Here is a 19,003-nt window from a genome sequence, read left to right on the forward strand (position 1 = left end):
ATGATTTCAATAGGATCTAAGCATGACTAACTGAATTTAGAGCCAAACAATAATTTACCATATAAGATTTCTTTAGAGATTTTTGCATAATAACATTTAATTTTGCTGGTTTTTATAATATGTATGCTGGAACTTTAAGGGCTTAACTTTAGCTTGATTGTGTCTATTCTAAGAAATATTTCTTAAGTATATTAATGTATAATTCTTGCATCTGTAAAAATCAATATAACAAACCCATGTTGTCTCTGACATAGCAATTCAATACATATAGAAGTAGCCATGCACATAAAGAGATGGAAGCTCTACAGATAGTTCTCAATTAATGATCTCTTGTTCAATAACTATTTGAACTTATGATGACACCAAATGATTGGTATTTATGACTGACTGGTTCTCAAAGTTCTGGCAATCACAGCACCCCATTAACATATGATCATAATTGGGGTTCTTGCCAACTCGCTTATTTTTCTATCACAGAGTCCACAGTTCCGTGATCATGATTTGCAGCCTTCCCTATCGGTTTCCCATAAGCAAACTCAGTGGGGAAGCTAGTAGTCAGTCAAAAGTCAATCATGTACATTTCACACTTAATGACCTGTGGTGATTCACTTAAACCCAGTAACCAGAGACTGCTGGAACCACCATTGCTAAACAGCACAATTAGTTTGCTTTACAATTGTATCATTTAGCAACCAAAATTATGATCCAAATTTCCTCTGTTAAGTGAGGATTGCCTGTATCACTAGCTCCTGTTTTTATTAATACAAAAGGGAATTCTGCTGTGAAATCTACCAGTACTTTTTAAAAATCTTTCTCTTCAAAAATAAACAAAAAACTAAGGAAATAAACTGCTGAAAATTGTAAACCATCAATAATAATTGCATTTTTTTTAAAAAAAGGTTTACTTTAGGGGAATGCACATTTCAAAGCCCCACATAATAATTTACCTGTTAATGAGTGAAAAAAGGTGTATTATAATTTTTAAAGGTTTGAAGCAAGTCCTCCCTTAACTTTCAGTGGTTTACAGTATAACTTTAATATTAGAGAGGAGACTACAATATAATATCAGAGGGATAAGCAAGAGAGTAACCTTGACTTGTCATTATCAGATCTTTGCATACATGATTACATTGCCCAACAATCAGATATCAACCAGGATGGCTGATCAAATCCCTGTGTTCTGGAATATTTTAAACAGTGTAAATACTTATCCCAAATGTTGTCTGCAGGACTGTGGGGATTCTGAACTTTTTTGAATTCTTGCTTTCTGCGTTTCATTCCTTCCCATCTTTTATTGCAAAACCAGCAGATTGGATTGTTAATTCATCTTCAGTTGGGTTTCTATAGCTTCATTTTACTGATGGAGTACTTAACTTTGGAATTTCATTAAAAGTATAAAATACTGCTTTATTGAATCACAATATTATTTTAATGGTACAAGAATTTGGATTTACTAATAATCTTATTTCTATGTCTTTAATTAAGCATGAATTAAGCATGCACCAACTTATAAAGAATAGAAGGTAATAACTGATAAAACAGTTATTCTTAAAAAAATGTGCCAGAACCCATAGTTTACATGCTTGTATACTGTAGCTTTCAAAAGGTTTCTATATTGGTTCTATTGTTGAACTGCTGTTATTATTAGGAATTTTCTTCTGTTCTTTTGAAACCATCCTTCTTATAATTTAAGACTATTATTGTTTCCTACACTCCTTATCCTCTTTTCTGTCATCTTTTTCATAATTGGAACTGAAGCCCAATTTTTCTCCATTCCATATCTGTGACCTTATTTTCTGTTTTGTAAGCACATAATTTATCCCACTACATTTATTTTCAGAATATTAATCTAATAAGATTATTTTTAATTTAAAATTTTAAAAATTTTAATTTATTTTTAATCCAAAGCGCCTGAGGGCAGGACAAGAAGCAATGGGTGGAAAATAATCAAAGAAAGAAACAACCTAGGAGAAATTTCCTGACAGTTAGTACAATTAATCAGTGGAACAATCAGTGGCCATACCTTCTCTCTATAAAGTTCACCCATTGCTTAAACTGTTGTAGAACTTCAGTTTTAGTATGTAATGAATAGCAGAACCCATACCTGGTGTAGTCATCTACTAAGACTAATATGTACCTAGCTCCTCCAAGAGAGGGTGCCATAGGACCAATTAAATCAGCGTGCACTAACTGCAAAACCAGAAATTATACTACACTATCTACAATATACACTAGGAACAAAATACTTACACATGGTAATGCAGCAAACTTCAACACACAGCAGTTACAGCAGGAAACAGATGAGAAAGACTCCATCAAAGCCTTCCCTTTTATACTCAGACTCTTAAAGGGATACACATACCTGCTGAGTCATTCCTATTATTGCATCATCCACCTTATATTTCATTACATCATTACATAAGCTGTTTAGCCTTTAAATCATTGTCCTGATATCATTCTCATGTTCTTGTAATGCAGTTTCCTCAGTATTTGTTCATCATATAGGTTAACTAAACAAGATCAGACTTGTCCCTCCCTTTTGTCAAGATGAAGCCAATTTTCTTATAGCTACATGTGGACTTTGGTTGCCTGTCCGGAATGTTAAGTTTCCTAAGAGCAAAATAAGATATTCTGGGATTGCCATTTTCCTAAGGATATTTCACAGCTTGGCACAGCCAGCAGGGTTGAAGGCCTTTCTATAATTAATGAACCAACAAATTTTACTTCATCTTCTAGTATCATATATTCTTTTTTTTAAATTTCTATTTTTATTTTATTCAAAAGAAAGTTAAAATACAAAACTCTTTTGTTTTTCATGTCCTTAATAGTAAATAGTATAATCTTCTAAGTGAAAATGTCCTATTCCAGTATTTTACAAATCGCTAATAGCCAAAATTCAGTGCACAATCAATTCATTTCATCTTTCTCTGTCTTGTTCATGCTTCTTGTTGTCTATATTCCTACTGTAATTCAGTGATTGAAGATTTGGATTTTCTTTTCCTGCATGACAGCACCAGCAACTAAGTGTCCCAAAAGCTTTAATCTAGCCATTAATAAGCACCATTAGTACTTCAAAAGATTCTCAGCATTTTCTCAATAGCATGTTGATTACCATATGACCTGAGAGGCCCATTATCTGACACTGTATCATCAGTCAGTTTATAATATAGATGCCTGCTCTCTTTAGCTGGCAGTTGAAATGGCTTTCAACTCTGTGAGTGACTTTGTTAGGAGTGTATACTTTTGTCATATTCTCCTGACATTTTTTGTCATCTCTCCCAAGAACTCCTGATGACATAGCGAGACTTGATGGGGAAGGAAGTTATATAATTCAAAATGAAAATTAATAAAGTTAGTCTGACATTATTTATTCTTAACATATTCATGTTGTCACTAAATAATTGGTGCATTGTTTTTAAAGTGTTTCACATCCTGAATTTTATTATCTGTCCTAGTGGACAGTATCTTAAATATCAGCTAGCAGTATGCTGCAACTGCCAAAAAACAACAACACATTCCTAGCCTGCATTAACAGAGGTATAGAATCAAGGTCATATGAAGTATTAATACCACTTAATAATGCCTTGGTAAGACCACACTTGGAATGTTGCATCCAGTTTTGGTTGCCATGATATATAAAAAAATGTTGAGACTCTGGAAAGAGTACAGCGAAGAGCTACAAATATGATTAGGAGACTGGAGGTTAAAACATATGAAGAATAGTCACAAGAATTGGGTATATCTAGTTTAATGAAAAGAAGGGCTAGGGGTGATATAATAGCAGTGTTCAAATATCTAAGGTGCTGCCACAAGGAAGAGTGGGTCAATCTATTTTCCAGAGCACCTGAAGGCAGGACAAGAAGCAATGGATGGAAACTAATCAAGGAGAGAAGCTGTCAGATCCCCAAATAATTATTGTTTTCTCTACATATGGGCTCTTGTTTGGGGCCTGCAATTCTGCTGGGGGGGGAGAGTTTGCTTTTACTTGGGATAACTTTCGCTTTCTGCTTTTCCTCTCCCGCCTCTATCCACTTGAGAAAAGACTGTTTTCTGTGGAGTCAGTTTTCAAACATCTGGACACAGAACAGCCATTTGTAATTCAAGCTGATGCAAGCGATGTGGCTGTAGGAGCAGTTTTATTACAAAGAAATAAAAAGGGACAATTGCAAGCTTGTGCTTACACCTCTAGAAAATTATCAGAGACTGAGCAGAGGTGGGCAGCTTGGGAGAAGGAGGCCTATGTTCTACGATGGGTTCTCCTCACTTGGAGGCATTTCCTGGAATTGAGTAAAATACCATTTCAAGTGTGGACTGATCATAAACTCTCACCCAAACAAGCAAGGTGGTCCCAACACTTTCATCGCTTTGATTTCACTATCCATTACCTCCCTGGGGGAAAGAATTTTTTAGCAGACGCATTGTCCAGACTACCATAATATAACAGCAAGAAAGCAGAAGTGACTAAACCATTTCTACATCTTCGGCAATTAGCAGCCCCTGTAACCACCAGGGCCCAGTCAAGACCTGTGGCTCCTATTGAAAAAACTTTGTTGCAGGACTTTAAAACTGTGTTAGAAACCGGCAAGTGGTTTCAGAACCATAATAACCTGTGTGTGTTAAAAGATGGATTAGCCTGAATTGGAGAGAAACTTTATGTCCCAGACTTAACGTAATGCAAACAGGGCATGACTCGAAAACATCATGGGGTGACACAGTACCTAGTAGCTTGGAAGGACTTTCCTTCCTCCCAGAATGAGTGGATGTACAAGAAACATGTTAGAGCCCCTAGTCTTCTCAAATGTTTCCATGTTAAATATCCTGATAAACCTGATTGATATGTCTGTATTGCTTCTTTCCTCCCTTTTTTCTGTTTTCTAGGTGGATTTCCCATTCTTCTAGGGGGGAGGGGGCTGTATGTCAGGTCCCCAAATCCTTATTGTTTTTCCTGCATATCTGCTCATTTGGGGCCTGCCATTCTGCTGAGGAGGGAGAGAGTTTGCTTTCACTTGGGATAATTTTCACTTTCTGCTTTTCCTCTCCTGCCTCTATCCACTTTGTTAAGGAATTGTTGTGCAGTGGTCTCCTTGTGCTACCAAGGAGTTGCACAGACAAGGAAGGGTACTGAGAGCAGTAAGAGTCACACAGTAACCACAAGAGTACACTGAGTTGTGAAAGCAGAAAGTAGTTTACTTTTGAGGTGGTATAAAAACAAAAATGCACGGTCAAAAATAAACAGTCCAGGTCATACACAATAGCAACAGTCCAAGGAGTAATCCAAAATACAAAGTCTTCTTACCGGTCCAGAGGTCAATACACAGTTGTACAGGTTTATCACAGTAGTAAACCAACAGTACAGCAAAACAGAGCAAAAACAGTAATAGTAGAGAGCAGTGAATTCAGAGAGAGAGAAGCTACGTTCCTAGCTTCCTCTTATGGCCATAAGAACACTTACACACCCATTGGCCAATTAACATCTTAAAGTCACAACATCATGGTTAATATATTTTCAACCCAACATTGTAGGCTATCACCATATGCCTAACACACTTGAGAAAAGACTGTGTCTCCCTTTTTCCCAGATCTCGCCTTGACTTCCCTACTGTCACTAACCCCTAATAAAAGTTCCTTTTGAGTCAATGCCTGTTTCAAGAGTTCTGCTGCTGTGTGGTTAGCTGAGGTGGGTCCTTACAGAAGCATTCTAGAAATAAGGAGAAATTTCCTGACGGAATAATTAACCAGTGGAACAACTTGCCTCCAGAAACTGTGGGTGCTCCAATACTGGAGGTTTTTAAGAAGAGATTGGACAACCAATCTTACAAGCTTAGCAGTAGCCTTCATTCTATGTATATGCCTGTTTATTAGGGCTTTCACACACACCCCAAGCGGCATTATTACAAAGTCAGCTTAATTGCCCCCAACAATCTGGGTCCTCATTTTACCTACCTCGGAAGGATGGAAGGCTGAGTCAACCTTGAGCCTGGTGGGATGCGAACCTGCACTAATTGCAGGCAGCTGGTGTTACTTAAGGAGGCATTAGCCCACTGCTCCACCTAGAAAACAGAAAAAAGGGAGGAAAGAAGCAATACAGACATATCAAGCTTGTAAGCCGCCCTGAGTCTTCGGAGAAGGGCGGGATATAAATGGAATTAAAATAAATATAAAAAATAAAATAAAATAAAACCATTTGTCTGAAATGTTTTAGGATATCCTGCTTGAGCAGAGGGTTGGATTAGAAGACCTCTAGGGTGCCCTTCTAACTCTGTTATTTTTTTTATTCTGTTACTGAATATAGATAATAGATTGGCCAGCTATAATTTCCTGGATCCTCCATGTTTAGTTTTTTTGTAAATAAGAATGTTTATAGCAGGGGTGTCAAACTTGCAATGTCACGTGACGTGTCGCGACATATCATGACTTTTTTGCCATTGCCAGCCATGGGGTGAGCATGGTTTCACCATGATGCATCCAGCCTGCGGGCTAGCAGTTTGACACCCCTGGTTTATAGTTAATACCTATCCTATCCTATATTTTAGAAGTTAAAATAATACAGAAGCAAATTCTTTTAGCAGACTGAGAAATTGTTCATCAGCATCTGGAGAAGCAACTTCAATTAATGCCTTAGGTACTCTGTGACCAACTTTAACTCCATTCATGTCTCAACTCATTATATTTGCTTTGTGAGAAAAGGATGATCAGACATAGGAATTGAGGAGTTCAGCCTTTGTTTCCAAACATTGACCAATTTCTCTAAATATAATAATTATTTCTTCTTTGACATGAAGTTTTTTTTAAAAAAAACTTTCATAGCATTTGTAACACCAGCTTCTTGAGGTTTAGCCTTCCTCTGTATTTCTTGATTATTTTTTTGTCCTCATTTCTTCATGGCTGTTCTCAACCCCTTTAATTGTCCTTTTTGATTTTCAAATTATCAAATACATATTGGCTGTATTTGTGTGATAGAAATTACCCAGCCATCCCTTCTCACTCCATCATTAACCTCAGCTTTCTATGCCCAAAGTACATAATCCAGATTGGCTGTTGTTTTTAATTCATCCACCACATTTTTGTAAGGTCTCTCAACATTGTTTAAATCTATCAATTCATTTCCAAGTAAATAATTTGCATGATATGGGTGGAGCCAGTTGATTGTGAAAGTTAGATTGGCCCCAAACAAACATGAGGCATTGGAGGCTAATCTGTCATTCCCAGTATCAGTCAAGTGGGTCAGCTGTGCATCTTGTTCTGGAACATTAAGCTTTTTTTACTCCTTTTCTGTAAGATGTTAATTGTAAAGTTATGCTCCATTATTACCTACACAATCAATTCAGGCAGCTGCTGTGGCCCTGTTGACCCTCCCAACCATGATCTATCATTAGTAGGTTATCAAATGCCAAATTCTGATGTCCATGCACAGGATGATTATCCAATGTCACTGAAGGGAGAATAAAAATAGCTACTAAGTCTGAAGTGAAATCAGAATGAATGAAAGAATGGAGTGCACAAATCCACAAGAGTGCGCCTTGTTTATATATTTGAAAAACTACAAAAATGTTTTGTATAGATAATTGACATCTGACAGGAAGAGAGAAAAAACGTACCACTGTAGGTTAAATGCAGAGTTTAAAAATGTAATGAAGAGGACTGAAAATGTACAGTACTCATTGACAAGCAAGATATCTTAACCAAATGGATTTGAGAAGCAAGGAAAAGAAAAAAGATTAAAATTAAAATCAAGCTGACAGTTTCAATAATAACAATGATAACAATGGCATACACAATCATACACAAAGCAAATTTGTGTTTTCCAGTATGTAATAAAATAAACATTTGATTATTTCATCATATATAAAAAGTAGGGGATCTAGATGAACAAACTAAACAAAATTGGAAAAAAATATTTCTTTTTTTTAGCCTCAAACTCCCGTATTTTCCTCCTGCTTCTCATCTTAGAACCATCAGTTTGAAGTGACGGTATTGAATTTCTCCTAGCATGAGGAATGAAAACTAGAACTAATTAAAGTTAATTAAGTACAAGAACAGCCTAGGTGGCAGGATGAAGCGTGCAAACCTAAGCTTTACAGATATCTTTCCATAAATTACATATATTGAACCATGAAGAAAATCTAAAGTTGCTGATTCTAGTTATATAATTGGCTTTCTTTTTTTGGCCATATCTAATCATGCTTCCATTAACAAGTCCCTTTTAGGATTTCTGACTTTGGCTACAGCATTTTTGCTTTTCATTATGTAAGGTACTTAAAACAACAATTGCCAATTCTATAAAACAATCAAAATAACTTATTTGCCATGATGCTGTTAGGTTTTCAGAGGCAGCTATTTTATCCTTACTAACTCAGTTGTCTGTACTTTATATTTGTATCATTTAGGTATATAATGGAACTTCATTGTTCTAGAAGGGCTTCCCAAGAATCCATTTTTTAATCATCTTGTTATTTTAAAAATGTATTCAGTTTTAGCCTTTGCCTTGTCATAAAATGTGGGTTATTTACATAAATATCTATCTGTATATTATTGTTTTACTTTTTTTTAATTTTGAGAATAGACATACTGAGGATTTCCTTGTTTGACAAATTAATTTAGCTGCAGTGCACTAGTGCAAGGAACATATTGCAACATGATTATGGCCTGTTTTCTGGCTTTATTAATCCAGAAACGTAAATGATAAACAACATTTGTGTCATTGTCTACACAAATGTAATTTGTTTATGCAGAAGTTCAGTTAATCCTACCATCTGCTTTTCTCAAATGAGAACAGATAATGGAGACACAGCTCCTCACAGGTCTTCAGGCTTTTAAATTCTGATAAAATCAGGATTCTTCACTGGCTCTTGCCACAGCTCTGAATTAAGCCACTTTAAATGTAATTACTGAAGTTGGCTGTACATCAGGAACATCCATTAAAAGAATTGATTGACCATGCTGTTATGGCAGGCATTTTATGAACAAACTATCATGATGGGTCCAGAACTGTAATTTATAAAAGCAAAAAAGCAGGTAAACACTTTTTAGCCCTTAATGAGGCACACTGGGTAACTAAATTTTGTCTTTTTAACCAGCTACTTTAAGGAACCTTGGGCCTTGGCCATCTATCAAGATCGTTTTAATGATCTGAAGAAGGAACTACGTCAGATCTTAGTATCTGTCCAGGTAAAAAAAATCATCCTATAGGCATTTAATATAAGCATTTATTATTGCTGATTATTTGCTTTCATATTTCAACAAGCTGGAAGTTTGTTGTTTCTTCTTTACTCTTACACTGTAAAGCTCCAGAATATTATTAGAGCCAGGTTGGTCTAGTAGTTAAGGCACCAGGTTAGAAAGCAGGAAACTGTGAGTTTTAGCCATGATAGCTAGAACCTGAACAACCTTGGGCCAGTAACTCTCTTTCAGCCCAACTCACCTCACCGGATTGTTGTTGTGGGGAAAATAGGAGGAGGAAGGTGTGCTGGATATATTTGCCACCTTGACTTATTTGTTAAAATAATAAAGGTGGTATACAAGCAAACAAACAAATAATTATAAACTTTTGGAAGTTTTATATGCGGTTTATATCAATTTCAATGTCCTGTTACTGTACGTCTGCATTGCATTTTCTTGAATGGATTAACTGCTTTAATTTTCCTAGAATAATTACTTAGGAACATAATAGTCCTACAGGATCAGTTCAACAGTTTATTAGTGCGAAGATCCCCTTCAATAGTTGGCCTCTAGAAAGCCCATAGCCAAGTGTGAAGTTAATTGTTAATAGGACTGCGTAAAGCATTCAAATGAGGTAGTTCTCCACGCATGGAAGCAAGAAGGAATCAGGGAACACTTCTTATTAACTCACAAAGTAGTGTCCCATACATGCCTATACCTGCATGTCCAGGCATGCTTTTCAGCTATTACTCAGTATATTTGATATACATTCCCTAGAGCAGGGGTGTCAAACTGCTGGCCCACGGGCTGGATGCATCATAGTGAAACCACGCCCACCCTATTGCTGGCAATGGCAAAAAAGTTGCAATACGTCACCACCCATCACGTGACATTGCGAGTTTGACACCCCTGCCCTAGAGGCACTTGTTCAGATGTACAGCTATAGAAATCAAATCAAATCAAATCAAAATGATTTTTGCATTCACTGAATGTTACCAGATGTAAAGTTCTTTTGCTTGCAGATATTTCATTACCTAAGTAACATCATCAGTGCTTGTAAATCTGGAGTTTGCTCCCTGTTTATATACAATAGCTTGCCCTACCAGTGTTGGTGGGGATGCCGTTTTCTTCTTGGTAATTCCTTAATTACTGATTACCCCTCCCCTGGGACTCTCGGGCCTTTTCACCTCCACTGGGTCCCCATAGGGTTTGGGCCTCCATCCCACCCTCATTACCCATAGTGCACTTACCTTTTGAAAATATCTGGAGCTCCGAAGCTTTCCACAGCACTGCATAGAGCGGTTTAGGAAAGCAGAATGGTGCGGCCCATCCCAGAAGTGGCCATCTTTCAGCGTAACCACAAGTAACTGTGGGCACACTAAAAATGTCAGCCACTTCCAGGAGCCAGCCATATGGCCTGGGAAAAATAGCCTGCCCTCCTTTCCCAACATGAGCTTTTGAGATCTTGAAAAAATAAGTGTGCAATGGGTGATGGGAGGTGGGGAGCAGGCCTGTTGAGTTGGGATGGGATTGGGGGGGAGAGACGAGGGTGCTATAACTGGCCTGCAATTAGTCATAAGGGCAAATGACCACTGGGGCGGTGCAGCAGCCAAAACTTCAAAACAGTGTCATAAGTAGTTTTTGTGGGGTTTCTCATAACCTGGTCACTAGTATTATCTATATTTGTTTATACCAAGTCTATATATCTACAGGCAATATGCTTGTAAGAGGCAAATGCAATCAGCTTTTCAACCTATTGAATAAATGGAACCATGCATTTATTTTTCCAATGCTGCAATATCAGTCTTTTAGCCATATAAGGAAATGGAGAATCCATTTACATCCGAGTTTCAAATATCATGTATTAGGTACAGGTAGTCCTCGACTTACAACAGTTTGTTTAGTGACCATTTGAAGCTACAGTACTGAAAAAAGTGACTTATAATCATTTTTCACACTTATGACCGTTGCAGCATCCCCAAGGTCATGTGATCAAAATTTGAATGCTTGGCAACTGATTGTTATTTATGATAGTTGCAGTGTGGTCACCTTTTGCAATCTTTTGACAAGCAAAGTCAGAAGCCAAATTCACTTAACAACTGCGTTACTAACTTAACCAATTGCAGCAATTCACTTAACTAGGACAAGAAAAGTCATGAAATGGGGCAAAATTCACTTAACGTTTCACTTAACAACAGAAATTTGGGGGTCCGTTATGGTCGTAAGTCGAGGACATATAGTTCAAAAGAATATTAGCCTCTGAAAATTTTAGCTTTTTTGCACAATCATGTTTATATATACTACTACTTAGTAAATAGCGAACATAGTAGAAGCATTTATCTTAAAGCAGTGGTCTCCATCTTTTCTGGTTCCATGGACTGGCAGCAGCAGCGTCAGGGGAATAGGGGATGGTTTCACATGCGCAACCTGTTCACACACACACACGCAAATAAAGCTTTGCACACTCATCTGCCACTTATGCCACCTGGTTTCCACCTGGCCACAGACCGGTTGGGGATTCCTGTATTAAAGAAGCATTATCCTTACATAATACATCTCCAGCAGTGCAGCTTTTGACAGTCCTTTTCTATACAAATATAATGGAGTCCAATAAGTTTTAAATATTATTTTTTATTTTGTAAGTAATAAGATGAGGCCCATTGACACTTGCTATAAAAATTAAGACACTCTCCCATTTTCTAGGCAATATAGGAACCACTAATCCTTCATTTCACTCATTTCTGAACATCTGTGTTCTAAATTGATTTACTGATAACAAATATATATATATATAAACTACGGTAATAGGTATTTTAGTTCTAAAGGATTTAACAGTTGTTCTAATGTCCCAGAAGCTAAAATGCTACTGGTCCAAACAATGTTACAAATGTAATTGTAAATATTGCCATTGGGTAATATCTGATAGATGATATTTGTCTTGTAATACAGATTATCTTCAAAATTCATCTTCAACATCTGTCAGTTGATTTAAAGACAATATCACATTTTCTATTCAATTTTTCTAAACCACCATCTTTTTCCTAATTTTTGAAGTTGGGTTTTCCCATAAAGTCAAATTGACATGAGAAAAAGAGTCAAATATATTTTTATTGCACATTCATAGCTTTCTAATTGACATTATTGTTTTCAGAGATTCTAGAGTTTTAGTATATTTAGATGCTAATATTATCGATCCAACCACAGGTGTTATATATGTGTGTTCTAAAGTTGTCCCAATTGGAAAATTAACATGATTATTGACTTCCAATATTTAATACTTGACAATAGGTAAGAATGATGATATAGTTCCAGATGTGGAAAGCTGAACCCTCCCCCATTAACTGGTAACTGCATTTTCTGTAAAGATATTTTCTGATTTGAAAAATCCATAAAAATTTTCTAAGCAGAAATTTTAATTTCTGAAAGTGTTTTCCAGGTAAACTGGAATTTCTATCAGAATATAAATTAATCTGAGAATAATATTCATTTTAGCAGCATTCACCTTTCCCCAGAAGATAATTACTTCTGTCAATCAATTTCTAAAGAAATCTCTTTATATATTTTATTTATATTACATGTTAGTAACTGAGTTATGTTCTTTGGTATACACATACCAAGATAATTAATGGAGATGGTAAAAATGCAGAATTGATATTCCTTAAATGGATGTGTACTTTAACTCATTGGCATCAATTCCGATTTGGACCAATTAATAGAGTAATCTGTTATTTTGCTAAAGGCATCTATCTTTTGCATCAACACAGGAATAGTAGAATGAGGTTTAGAAAATGGGTGTTCCAGATGTAAGAGAAATAAATAATAATAATAATTCGGTTTTTGTCTTCTTTATTTAAACATGATTTTTTAAAAAGAGGCAATAGAAAAACATTGAGATAAAAAAACCCAATATCTGGACCACTCTCCAAAGTCCTAATTTCAAAATATCTGTGAAGTTTCTGAATCTGAAAGCTCCTGGTAGCCTTCATGACTACCGTAATAACTCTGAATAAATCCATGTGTACTGCAGCCCTAGTTCAAAGTACACAGATGTTATCTAATATATATATATATGTGTGTGTGTGTGTGTGTGTGTGTGTGTATGTATATGTATATGTATATGTATATATATGTGTGTGTGTGTGTGTGTGTGTGTGTGTGTGTGTGTGTGTGTGTGTGTAAATTACTAACAAAGAATTAAGGGAGACTGAAATGCATTTCAAACTTATTAGTTTTCATCAGTCAGCCATACCCTTCTGAGATTCGAACCTGGGCTGATTGAATCTCAGAAGGGTATGGCTGACTGATGAAAACTAATAAGTTTGAAATGCATTTCAGTCTCCCTTAATTCTTTGTTAGTAATTTACACAAATATATGAGCTGTCACCGGTGTGACTACTGCCTGTTCGATGGCCTTCAAGATAGGCTGAAACAGGAAATAAAGATTTGTCCCATGTTTGGGGCCTAGCAAGGTAATCTAAATAGTTAACAAGTATTTGACACATATGTATATATATATATGTGTATATATATATATATATAACAGCATCTCTGTCATACTTTTTTGGGGGGAAAGGGATTTCCATGCTGATCATTTTTAGCTAAAACAGCAATAGAAATTTGGATAAAGATTAATAAATCTGTGTTGTATTGGGTAGTTTGGCTATAATGGAATGACCTCTACATTTGGAGACAAAAAATTCTGCAAGTAAATTAAAGATTCCATTAATAAGTTCTTTTTTTCTACTGATTTTGAATCAAATGTCTATCAGTTTTATAGTATAAGACAAAGTTCTGATCTCAGTTCTTCCAAAGTGGGGGACGGGAGCTAATAAGTTATTTTTAAACATGTACATATTCTAGATTAAACCAAGGTTTAGATCTTGGTTGTCTGGGATGTGAACTCTTTATTCTGTCTTCCAGCAGGTGGCTCTGCAGACTTCAAGTCAAAATTTTAAATTTTACTAAATTAATGGTCTCTCATTCATTACAGTAGTTTAAAAGAAATTGGTTGTATCTGGTGTAAATGCACAATTTTTATTCAACCTATTAATTCATTTAGTCCTCATTGCAATACATCCCTTCTGAATCAGTATGGTGAAATTTGTCAAGATGTATGCAGTTTTGAGGAAACTATAAATCCAGGGTCAACAGAAGGTGACCACCATCTGGTCTGTTCATTATCATCTAAAATAAGTCCAGTAAGTTAAACTCATTGGATTGAAATAATGATGTAATCAATTGTGTTGGTACCCAACTCCCAGAAAGTGTTATATAACTATTACAATTAACTTGCAATTAACCATTAATTTAAACCCAGTATTCTTCAATATCTTCATAAATGATTTAGATGAAGAATAGAAGGGGAAACTCATCAAATTTGCAGATGACACTAAGCTGGCAGCAATAGCCAACAGCCCAGCTCAGGATCCAAAAAGATCTTAACAGACTTGAACAATGGGCCCTATCCAACAACATGAAATTTAATGTAGAGAAAAGCAAGGTTTTACATGTAGGCAGGAAAAACCAAAGGTACAAGAATAGATTAGGCGAAACCTGGCTCAAAAATAGTAACTGTGAGTGGGACCCTGGAGTCCTAGTGGATGATCACTTAAATATGAGCCAGCAATGTGTGGCAGCAGCCCAAAAAGCTAATACAACCTTTGGTTGTATAAATAGAGGCATAGAATCAAAATCATGTGAAGTATTAGTACCGCTTTATAAAGCCTTCGTAAAACCACACTTGCAATACTGCATCCGTGTATAAAACAGGAGACATAGGATGCAAATGCAAGGTCAGCCATAATGAGCTTAGATGTCTTTACACTAATGCTCAGAATTTGGGTATCAAACAAGGACAACTTGAAGTTCTAATACATCAAGGCAGATACAATATTATTGCTATTACTGACTTGGTGGGATGGCACCCATGACTGGAACATGCTACTAGAAAGATATAAATTGTTTAAAAGAGACAGAATTAACTCAAAAAGGGAGGGGGAGGAATTGCATTGTATGTAAAGAATTACTACACCTTTACAGAAATACACAATATTAGGGATGAAAGCCTTCTTGAAAGCATTTGGGTGAATACTGGAGGAAAAATAAATGACATTGCCATAAGTGTGTAATACCAAGCAGAACTTTCTGCTAATCAATTATCCAAGGTACTCAGGAAACACACCACTAATGTGGGGCTTTTAACTACCCTGACATCGTGGGAAACAAACTCTGCAGTGAGTGGGAGATCAAACAGGTTTCTGATGTGCCTAGTTGACAACTTGTCACTCAAAAGGTGGAGTGGGAACTAGAGGGTTAGCTATATTGGACTTAATCCTAACTAACTGGGGTGAGATGATTGAAGGAGAGGAAGTTGTAAGAAGTTTGGGAGAAAGTGACCATGTCATACTAGAATTCACTATAATGCAGTACCAGGTGACTGAACAACAGACTCTTAGACTTTAAGAGAGATGACTTCAACAAACTAAGAGAGAGATTGGGAAGTACAGGTAGTCCTTGACTTACGACCACAATTGAGCCCAAAATTTCTGTTGTTAAGCGAGACATTTATTAAGTGAGTTTTGCCCCATTTTATGATTTTTCTTGCCCCAGCGTATCATGGCAGTTGATAAGTTAGTAACCTAGTTATTAAGTGAATCTGGCTTCCCCATTGACTTTGTTTGTCAGAAGGTCACAAAAGGTAATCACTTGATCCTGGGACACAGCAACAGTCATAAATATGAACCACTTGCCAAGTATCTGAATTTTGATCACGTAATCATGGAGATGCTGCAAAGGTCATAACTATGAAAAACGGTCATAAGTCACATTTTTCAGTGCTGTTGTAACTTTGAATGGTCACTAAACAAACTGCTGTAAGTTGAGGACTAACTGTATTCCATGGATGGAAATCCTAGAAAGAAAAGCAGTTCAGGATGCATGGGAATCTGAAAAATGAAATACTAAAGGACCCCAAAAAATAATAGAGAGAAGGAAGAACAAAAGGCATCCAGACAAAATCAGTATGGTTACTTGGTCTTACTGAGTTTATTTAATTGGAGTTGTCAGGATTAACTCTTAAACCTTTTTGAATGCAAAATATGTATTTTTCAATTGTTTTATGGGCTTTTCTCCAAATATTTTACTCATAATTCAGCCTACAGTCTGCTTCATTTGTCTGGAAAAGATGCTACCTTTAATGTAAAATGGATTGAAAATTATCTGGAATATCTGGCCTTAACGTATTCATACTTTGTCTGTTAGCCTTACTTTTTTAACACCTGGGATTTTCCTGGATATTGTCTCACCTGGGATTTTCCTGGATATTGTCTTTACTCTTGATACTTTGGTATTAGCAACTAAGAATGCAGCAACTTAATCCATTTTCGCAGAATGCAATTTCGTGAGATACCTTTATTACAGCTCACCTGAATTATTATAATGCACTTTACCTTGGGCTATATTATTGCAATCTTTGCTTTTCTGCTATTACTTTATTTAATGTTTTACTTTATTAGCAAGTCTTTTAGAAAGGTGGATATAAATATACAAACATATTAAATATATATAATTTTGATCTCTTAATCTTTCGTAAGTACATGTTTTATTTTCTGAGAAACTATTTTCTATGTCACTATGTTCTCAGTCATTTCTATACTGTTCAGTACGGTCTATTGTTCTTAACGTATGGTTACTGGGTATTTCATTTTTTTTCTCCTTACTCTTTGTACTTGAGAACTCCAATTTTTCTCCTTCTGTGATTTTCCAGCTAATATTAAATCCCTTTGTGTTTAATTTTTATATTCTTAATACTCCCATTAAGCCCAGTGCATTCCTGTTTCCTTAGTTTTCCTTAGTCTGTATACTACTATACAATTATCATCATCATCGTTGTCATTTTCATCATCATGAGATTCAGCCTGATTTGCTGTTGTACCAAAATACTGCACCATCCAAGATGAGGCAAAATGCAACTTATGCCAACAAAGTTGTATTGCTGAATCTCATCTCCTCTTATTTCCACAGCTTAGAGACAATATGAATACTTGTCAAACAGACCCAAATCAATAATTTGAGTAATTTTTGAGCCCCAGTACCAGATAGCCTGGAGGATTTTAACATATATTAATGGTGAATAAAGCATTGTGAGCCCACTGTCAAACATAAGGTGAAATTCTGTCAGTGTTAATTGCATTAGTTTCTGTGGATCAAATTCCTTTTCTATCTTGATCAGTGATGCAATAAGTTGTCAGTACGTTGGATGTTTTACGGAAGTGTGTAGTTAGTGTGAATCATATGTATTTCAATACAGTGATACGTCTTATTTCTTTTTCAGTTGTAATTCAAATGGTTCTTTTGAAGAAAGCAAGCACATCTGGGCATTAAACAATGCTATATGTATACAAATATATAATTCCAGTATGTCCTATTAATATGATTTGGAACAGAAAACACTGGTTTTTGTTGTAATTTATATAGTACAGGGTGCATTAATGGTGCTTTACAAATTATCTTAAAAGTAAACCTTCTGGGGTTGAAAGATGATATAACCGATAAAGGATTGAGAAAGAAAAATGGGGAGGGAAAAATAGTAATAACAATGTAGCGTATGTACATTTTCCTTTCTCATTATAGATTAATGACAAATTATCCTCACATGGTTTATCGCACACTTGTGCGATAAACTCTGCCCTTTCACTAGTGTCAGGCTTCCCTAAATCTGAGTAATAAAAGTGTTCTGTCAGCACCGATTCTATTGAAATGAACACGGCATGTGCTAGGCAGCACTTTGAGGATCAACCGGGATGTCTGCCTGCGTTCCAGGGAATGTGGTGAACAGCTGCTTCTCTGAATTTGTTGTCAGGGCTTTGGGAATAAGTGAAGGTGAAAGAGAGGCTTACGAGAGAGCCTCTGGCTAAAGAGACAAAGCAATAAATCCCAGGTTGAGTTTGGTTTTAGATTAGAAATTCTCTTTTTGGTGCCGCGTTTTACTGATGTGTGCTAAATTTATTTATTTGTGGGTTATTTTGAAATTCTTCTGCATTACTCATACTAGGCTGATAGAAGATGGCGATGCCGCCCCGAGCACTTCAGTCAAGCTAATGATTTATCTTTAGACATTTACTTTTCTCACTTCTTGCTTATAGGAAGAAGAGGCACCTTCGATGCAAGAGCTTGTCCGCCAAATAGTAGAAGGTGAAATTTCATTACTTGAAAGACCAAAGACCTATCTCAAAGAAGCCTTTAAACAAAGTATATGCTATGACATGGTACAAAAAAGCATTCTCAATTATCTGAATTATAATAATTATCATCTACCAATGTTTGCCTGGCCAGGAATAGTGTAGGTATGAATGACTCAATATGACTATTCTTGCAGTGAACGCACAATTCAGCAAAGTGTTTAGAACTGATGTGTAAATAAGCTCTAACGTTTTATGATTAGCCAGTGAATAAGATAGAGCTTGCCATTTAAGTATATGCTATTTGTACATGTTAAATAATTAAAAATAAAAACAAAACAAGCAAACCATCCTCTTAGACAAGGGTATATAACCACACGTGCAGACATATTAAGACAAGAGAATCAACTAAAGTTCTATTTATCTGATCTGAGGCCAACAACTTCAATAATAAGGTATGTCTCAGCGCTACAGACTCAACGATAAAGTAAAATAAAGTACGTCATTTCATCAACCTGACTCTGCTTCTAAATGTTGCTGCTTTTAAATCCTGTAGCCTCCTGGGCAGTGCTGAGGACTCCCTCCCAAGCAGAACCTGACAGATGGCCAGTGAGATTTGCATATTGCATTTTAGCTTTTTTAATTGTTCATTCAAAATGCGAACT

At 36.0% G+C, this 19,003-nt stretch overlaps 1 protein-coding gene across 1 annotated transcript in view; it reads left to right on the top strand.

Annotated features, from left to right (window-relative positions):
• Positions 1-18,503, top strand: part of CFAP61 (cilia and flagella associated protein 61) — a gene marked incomplete at both ends in the record, with an annotated part of 146,327 nt that extends 127,824 nt beyond the window's left edge. The window contains 2 exons of the mRNA XM_081325248.1: positions 9,078-9,168; positions 18,303-18,503. Coding sequence (XP_081181374.1) covers positions 9,078-9,168; positions 18,303-18,503 — 292 coding nt within the window. The remainder of the gene's footprint in view (positions 1-9,077; positions 9,169-18,302) is intronic.
• Between the last annotated feature and the right edge of the window lie 500 nt (positions 18,504-19,003).

Source organism: Vipera berus, assembly GCF_964194415.1.
Source record: "Vipera berus genome assembly, chromosome: 3".
Taxonomy (NCBI): domain Eukaryota; kingdom Metazoa; phylum Chordata; class Lepidosauria; order Squamata; family Viperidae; genus Vipera; species Vipera berus.